General features: G+C 37.2%; 1 protein-coding gene across 1 annotated transcript in view; it reads right to left on the bottom strand.

The window, feature by feature from the left end:
• Positions 1-1,505: 1,505 nt before the first annotated feature.
• Positions 1,506-8,318, bottom strand: part of ZNF891 (zinc finger protein 891) — a gene marked incomplete at its 5' end in the record, with an annotated part of 131,553 nt that continues 124,740 nt past the window's right edge. Inside the window, 1 exon segment of the mRNA XM_010852529.1 lies at positions 1,506-2,270. Coding sequence (XP_010850831.1) covers positions 1,690-2,270 — 581 coding nt within the window.

Below are 8,318 nucleotides of genomic sequence, written 5' to 3'. Positions count from 1 at the left end.
TTGGCAAAGTAATGTCTCTGCTTTTCAATATACTATCTAGGTTGGTCATAACTTTCCTTCCAAGGAGTAAGCGTCCTTTAATTTCATGGCTGCAATCACCATCTGCAGTGATTTTGGAGCCCCCAAAAATAAAGTCTGACATTGTTTCCACTGTTTCCCCATCTATTTCCCATGAAGTGATGGGACCAGATGCCATGATCTTAGTTTAACCTCAAAGTAGCATTTAAACAACCGATTTTACCTTCCTTCTTCAAACACTAATTTGTTCTGGTTTAGTAAAATTCTAGTTTTACTTACTTTAGATATAGGTCTCCTTGGTCAGTGGTAGACATTCTCTTTTCACACTATCCATTTTCCCTGTGCAATTTTAGTAACCTCCACAAAACCCATTACCCAGTCTATCTCCTGATGTTGCTAAAATTGTATCTCCATCCTAGACATCTCCTCAGGTCCAGATCAACATATAAGCCTGCTCATCTAATGTCTCATATAACATGAGCAAGACAAATTGTAACTACTGCTTTTTACTTCCATCATAAGTTCCTCTTTCTGTATTTTGTTTCTTAATAAATTAGAGCTACTCTGGTCAGTATCTGTAAGACCAAGTAGCAAATCTCAAGGGTTCATTCAGCATTTAAAATCAGTAACTTCCCCTTTACTTGAAGACTCACTGGTTTTCTCATGCTGAAATGTTGGGATTTCCTTCCTGCTTCTCTGACACCTGCTTTCAATGACCTCAGCTCCATCCACTCTACACTAAGCCCAAAAGTTCTATCAACATATCATTTCCATTCCTCCCTTTTCTATGGTATTATCCAAATTTGTACAGTCAGCATAAAATATTTAACTACAAACCTTGTGACCTTTGTCTTTTTTTAAAAAATAAGATTACTGTATTGACTCTATTCCAATAAGCTTATTTTTCTCATATAAAAATATGCCCAAATATAAGCAGTGTAGTGCTGGTACAACCATTTGAAGATATCTTTGTGAAACCAGGATCTCTCTGACATCATCCTTATTTAGGCCATGCTTGTCATCCTCCTGGTCACAAGATGACTCATTCAGCTTTATGAGTGCAAAATCCAAAGGGAGAAGACTAGGGAAGATAGAATGACAAAGTGCAAAAGGCAAAGAGAAAACACTAGATAGATCTGTCCCCAGTAATACTGTCTATATTTGATTCATCAGGAATGAGGGGAATGGCTCCGCATGGCAGCAAAGCTGCTGAAAAGAGTTCTATAATTAGACGTGTTGATATAAGCTAAAATAGGATTGCCAGTAGGGAGGGATGAAGTGAATATTCATTTGGCTACTAGCAGTATCTGTCACACCAGGCCAGAAAGCAACTCTCAAGAAAATGCTAGTAAAGTAGTATCATATAGTTCAGATACTTTGAACTTAATACAATTAACTTAAAAAATCAATAAGGTAACTGCAAACATATTAAAAATACATGATTTTAAACACTCATGGATCAAAAAGGACTTAATGTCATAGTGGATATTAGACAACACTTAGATTTAAAACAAAACAAATTATCATAGACCAAAATGTGTTATATAGCTAAAGGTGTGTTTATAGGACTATTGATAGCCTTAAGTGCTTATTTTAGAGAACAAACACTGAAACAATGGCCATGAAATCCACCTTAAGACAATGAAAAAGGCAACCTCACATTCTTAACTGTTACAGGGTTTCTCTTCCAGTATGAATTCTCTTATGTATAATAAGTGAAGAACTCTGACTGAAGGTTTTTCCACATTGAATACATTCATAGGGTTTCTCTCCAGTGTGAGTTCTCACATGTCTTCTAAGAGAAGAGGAAACACTGAAGGTTTTCCTACATTCCTTACATTCGTAGGGTTTCTCCCCTGTATGAGTTCTCACATGCATTCTAAGAGATGAGAGACCACTAAAAACCTTCCCACAGTCAGTGCATTCAAAAAGATTCTCTCCAGTGTGTATTTTCTTGTGAACTTTAAGGTGAGAGCTTGTGTTGAAGGCTTTTCCACAGTCATCACATTCATAGCGTTTCCCCCCACTGTGTATTCTCTTGTGCACTATAAGGTAAGAACTTGTGCCAAAGGATTTTCCACAATGATTACACTCATAAGGTTTCTCTCCAGTGTGAGTTCTCACATGAACCTTAAGAGATGTTTTTTGACTGAAAGCTTTTCCACACTGATTACATTCATAAGGTTTCTCACCAGTGTGAGTTCTTACATGTCTCCTTAGGGTTGAGGAATCATTGAAGACTTTCCCACATTCTTTACATTCATATTGTTTCTCACTCATGTGACTTCTCTTGTGCAAAATAAGATTAGAAATCCTTTTGAAAGTTTTTCCACACTGATTACATTCATGTTTCTCGTCAGTAGGAGTTTGCTCCTGTTGCTCAAGGGATGAATGATGACAAAAGATTTTGTTTTTATTACATTCATAGGAATTCTCCACCATGAGAAAATTGTTGCATATAGGAAGCATATTATTATGTTTGAAGTGTGTATCACATTTGCAATATGTGTACACTCTCTGTGCTATTTGAGTTCTTTCAAGATGCCACAGAGTTCTGTCAAATTCATGACTTTCAGAGAGCCTCTCACTTACAGAGATATTTTCAAAATTGTTTAGGATTGGATTATGCTTCAAACACTCAATATTTAAGTAACATTTATGGCAATGTTTACTGGTAGAAACTCTCCTTGAAAAAACAAGTGTTGATCTAAGTTTAGAGTTTTCCTCTAATTCATGATAGTCAAACAATCTCTCCTGAGATGCTGTCTTCTTTTGAGTAAATGTCACTTGCCTCAAAATTCCCTCTGGGATCTTGTGCTGTTTTCTGATTCTACCACATTCCCAGTCTTCTTTTAATGTAGAAGACCAATCATCCATTGTGAATCTTATTATTTTCATGCCACCAGATGATTTTTCACCCAAAATATTCTGATTAGAAGTTGACTCTTTGGTTTTGAATTGAATCTCCCAGTCTGGACAGGTGCCTTGGGGAATTCTGCTTTTCACAGTTCTTATGTCTTCTTGACCCGACAGGGAGATCACAGGCTTGCATAATTGATATTCCACTAAGGTGAGATTTATATAGTTTTCCAACATCACATCTCTGTACATACTTCTCTGAGCAGAGTCCAGCATCATCCACTCCTCCTGGGTGAACTCCACAGCCACATCTTTAAAAGACATTGGTCCCTGTAACCAAGTTGCTGGGAATCCTGGCACTATCTTTTCCCCCTTAGTATTTCTCATATAGAAACAGGCAGAGTCCTGTGCAGGCAGAGCCCATATTGAGGATAGGTCAGTGGCCGCCATCTTGAGCGTTTGAATGTGACATCCACCTGTACAACAGGGCTGAGAGATCTGGATACTTTTTTTTGTTTCTCTGGTCCAATCAGGTCAGGAATGCATTTCACTGGGTGTCCTCCCTGTAGCCAAAGAGGCAGGTTCGGGTAAAAGAAGAAAGGTAAAAACAGGGTTCCATGGGAGGCAAGGTAAAAAAAACAAACAATTGTAGACCCTCCCCTGTACCTTCCAGCAAGGTCTCATCAATTTAAAACATTTATTGGGATTTGTATTGATATGCAACATAGTCATCTTTGGCCCCCTTCTAGAACTGCTGCCTTGGTTATTTATACTGGCTTCTCCTGTAGACTACTACTGAGCTCTGGGTAGAAAAACAAGATTTTTAAAAATTGAAGTCAAAGAGAATCAGTTTAAAAAAGGCACATTTTCTTGAATTTCATGCATACCTTACTACTTTTTCAGTTCACTTTTTAAAATAAAAAATAATTTTCCTGCTAATCACAACTGTTTTAGGTAAATTTATTTATTGTATATGTAACTAGGTATTTACCTAAACAACCTCACATGTAATTAATAGGACTAATGATTTGGCTGCTACCCTACTTAGAATTTTATTGGAGTTGTTAAAGGTAAACGTGACTTTGAAACAAATGTTCATTTGATTAAAGGTAAACGTGACTTTGAAACAAATGTTCATTTGATTACCTTCAATTTAATCTCTGTCCCCAAAGTCCATATTTCCTTATGATAATTCATTCTATCTAAAACTTGAATGGGATTAACAAAGAGGCATGAACTATGTTCTAAGTTTTGAGACTGAGGCCTTTAAATTTCAGATGGTACAATACTTCCTGAATAATTTTTATAATATAAATATTGAAACAACTGACACATTGTGTGAATAGAAATGAGGAATGCTTGGAAACTTTAAGGATCACAACAAATCATGCAATAATATATTACGCTAATATTTTTACAAATCTCACTTTTTTAAGGTTAGTTGATAACTTTCAAATATAAGACTTCTATCTCAGTATTATACTCTAATAGAGTTCAAGTTTAATGGGCAAAATTAGAGAACTCACATTTTTATTTAGACAAAGATCTTCAACAGGTAGATTTTATGTACCTAATCCAGAAGTGTACATAAGACTGTCATTTTAATGTAAATCATATAGAAATATACATCTGATTTGTTCCTTGCAGGTATCCTGAGTATCCAGAACACTCCCCATCATACATGCCCAGAACTGACTCAATTAACAACTACAAACTGAAATTAATCACTACCATTTAAAATTGAAACAGAAGTCCAGTATCTATCCCAAAAGATTTTGAGCCCAAACTTTCAAGGGAAAAATCATTTTACCAAATAGAAGAAAAAAATCTGTGCTTCTCGAATTACTCATGAGACTAGTAAAATCTTGCAAGGATAGTACAAAAAAAGATTAAAGTGCAATCTTAATTATGAACATTGAAAAAGTTCTAAGTAAAATATTAGTTAATTGAATATGGCAGTGTATTAAAGTAATAATACAATGTCACATTCAAGCAGGGTTTAACCAGGAATGCAGGAATGGCTGAAAAGCAGAAAAACTATTATTGTTATTATAATGTCAGGGTATAATGAACACTCTTGTATCCATCACTCTTGTTTTGAAGCAGATCTGTCTGGGAATGATGTATTACTCATAAATATTTCAGAATTTATCTCTGAAATTAAAAACTCCTAACCAAGATATTATTATCACACCTATAAAACTAGTAATAATTCCTTAATGTCAAATACACCAGGCAGTCTTCAAAATTTTCTGTTATCTCATAAATGTTTAACTCCACTCCCACCTTGTTTCTTTGACTCATGGTTGAAATAACATTCATACAATCTTACATTCTTTAATTTAAAGTTTGCCACAGAGAAACGATATCTCATTACTGTGATACAGCTCAGTAACAGATTAAGGTGTGCGGACAAAGGATGTCACAACAAAGGATGTTGTGGCTTTCAAGCCATCCAGCCACTACAGCCACCCTAGACTATGTATCCTGAGGGGATTCAGCATGGAGAAACACAGGATACTGACCCTAGATAGATAAGGCGCATAGCAAAGGAATAATTACAATAAACTCGGACTCTTGCATCTTCCCATACACAAAAAGTGCTAAATTCATTAACCTGAGATATCTAGTTTTCTTTAATTAACAGTATTTTTTGATGTTCCGACTACCAGTTCTTTCTTATAAAAACTCCTATATATCCTGGCTCCTCCCTTCTCTTTGGAGCAATCTCTCAAAGCTATTAAGAAAATTCACAGAATAAAATATAATTCTCAACTTTCAGGTTGTGTATTTTTTTTCAGTTAACAGTTCTGGCAACCAACTAAGGGACCCAGAGTTGACTTCTCTCCTTCACATGAACTCTACAATGAGCCAGAGTCTTAGTACAGGCCTCCTGTGCCCATCTGCCTCTTCAAAGGGTTCAAATGAATATGGTGAATCTCTCTTGCTTCTCCTGGTTCTCCCAACTACTTGCTGATGATACCGCATTTTATTTGAGGGTGTACAATAGGTACTTGGCTCACCAGGTGAAAGATACTAGGGGCGCTTGGTTGACAGACACTATGAAAAAGTTACCACTGCCACCACCCTACTTCACATACACAGTTGGAAGATCCTGGGGGACCCAGGATGAAAGACAGCAGGATTTGTTCAATTGAAAGACACTTTAAAAACTAAGAAAGACACTGAGTAATCTGGGCTGAGTGGTTAGGTAGGAGGTTGACCTGATGTTTTTCCTCAAAAGGCTACCTTAGCAAGAATTTGTCAGAATAAAAGTGAAAACATTACAATAGCTTTCAGCTCTGAAGAAGGGACATCTCAGGGCCAGCAATGGCTTTCTCAGGCAACTGAGAAACTTGCAGGAGTGCTAAAGGCAAATCTTCATAGTGTCCAGCTATCCCTATAGGGAAATCCATTCAATTTAACTTTAAAAACTTACTCTCCTGGGGACAGAAATAAGAACTAGACACTATGTGATCAAAGCACCATGATGGTCTTCTACTACCAGAGGGATAACTGAAACACATTAGAGGAGCAGAGAAGACTCTAGGGTAAAAACCTACAGGAATTAAGCTCATAAGCAGCACACTGGTCCACCACATAATTTCACTGGCAAATTTTATCCTCAACAAATTCAATTTTAAAATGGGAAATAGATTCTCTCAGGTAAGCTAGGGGAATCAGAAAGCCAACCTCCAACTAACACCCTAGCTAGATTTATGTACATACAGAGCTCATACTTGCAAGAACCTACCTAATTGGGGATTAAAGGAAATCTCACCCTGAAAATGACTATGATGGGGCCCTTTTTCTGCATACACAGTCAAGTTAGAGAAAGTTAGCTTGATAAAACATCTTTTCAGAATTCTGACCTTAAAGATAAAAGCCCTTCTACGGTGAACCTGCATTTCTCTTTCCTGTGTCTTTGAGACTAAATGTTCTACCTGTTCTTGTGTGGTATATGTGTGTGTGACTTGAGAACTTGGTCTCTGCCATCCAAAAGGCACACATATCATGTTCATTTGATGACAAATATCTGTCTGACTGTACCAACTGTTTGGGGCTTTTTGCCATCTTAACCTTCATTGTGTCAGTCTGTACAATGAAGACCTTCACTTTCTTAAACTCTTTTTGGGAGTAAACCTTCTGGGTCTTGCTTAGGTGGCATCCTTTACACTGTCTTGTAGGGAAGCCTCTTGCATCTTATTAGTTTGGGTCACTACTATCATATATTTCATTAATGGCCAGATGATGGAGCCATCAAATGGAAGAAACTTCTAAACTGGTAAATTTTTAGAGAGCTCTCATTATAAACAGTTGTTTTCTTGGTACTTATGGGGGGAAATAAACCACATTAAATGATGGAAAAATTATAAAATTATTTATACGCACACACACACATAAAATAATTAACCTAAGAACTCTTTTAATTTAAAACAAACAAAAAAAAACAGTTTGCGAAGTCTTATTTGTGGCCTCTGCTTCCCCTCAATGGATCTTACAGATGCTAATAAAAACAAATTAATGTTAATTAGGTAAGTCAACAGGAAATTTTAAAAAACTGAAGGAAAGTCTACAAACTTTTTCCTAACAAGGGGAAATTTTAAAGTGACTCATCCCCACAAAGATAAATCTCTCAGTGGTTATTAAGAAATGGGATAAATAAAACAGACATTAAGGGAATTAAAACAAAAAGTTTTGATGCAATACTATCTCAGGTTGGATGGGCCAAAGGGACACCCATTGGTCCCCAACATTAAAGGGCCCCAAACAAGTCCACCTTATTTACCCTGAAGCAGGAGATAGATGGCCCTCAGGGCAAACAATTGGAGTTTCATTCTCTGTGGATCCATACTCCAAGATGAAAACAGCAGGACAACTGAGGAGGCTGGGCCTTGGCCAGACAAAAGATAAGTGACCACTTATTTTTCAGTCTTAAAGTCAGGAGGATTCCCCAACTACACAAACACAGAGAAGTTCTTTAGGGAACAAAAACGAGGGGGCGCCATCCCATAGTAAATGATGCTAACTACCCATAGGCCTCTGCTGTAACACCCATCTTGGCTAAGAGATGCATGGGAGGATCCTGAGACATACCAAATATGTACTCCAAATCAGGCAAATCAAAAAGGACTGACCAAAGGAAAACCAGAAGAAATGCCCCATGTAAGTGATTTAAACTGCCCCAAGGGTGCAACTCTCTGAGTCCACCCGTGTGTCTATACACAAGTAATGGATTCTTTTTCCTCCTAATAAACACTTTACTTGTTTCACTACTTTCCATCTTTGTGGCATTTATTTTCTGCAAAGCTGAAACGCCAGGGCCTTGCCACTGACCACTGGTCTAGTCCCTAGCATTCGGTGCTCTCAGTGCCACAACTCAACCTCAATCTCTGTCCAGGAACTGAAGCTGTTGCAGCCCAAGGCCACCGAGACCAAAC

The sequence above is a fragment of the Bison bison genome, unplaced genomic scaffold (assembly GCF_000754665.1).
Source record: "Bison bison bison isolate TAMUID 2011002044 unplaced genomic scaffold, Bison_UMD1.0 scf7180017864312, whole genome shotgun sequence".
Lineage (NCBI taxonomy): Eukaryota > Metazoa > Chordata > Mammalia > Artiodactyla > Bovidae > Bison > Bison bison.
The sequence above is the reverse complement of the archived record's forward strand: the minus strand, read 5'-3'. Positions and strand labels throughout refer to the sequence as shown.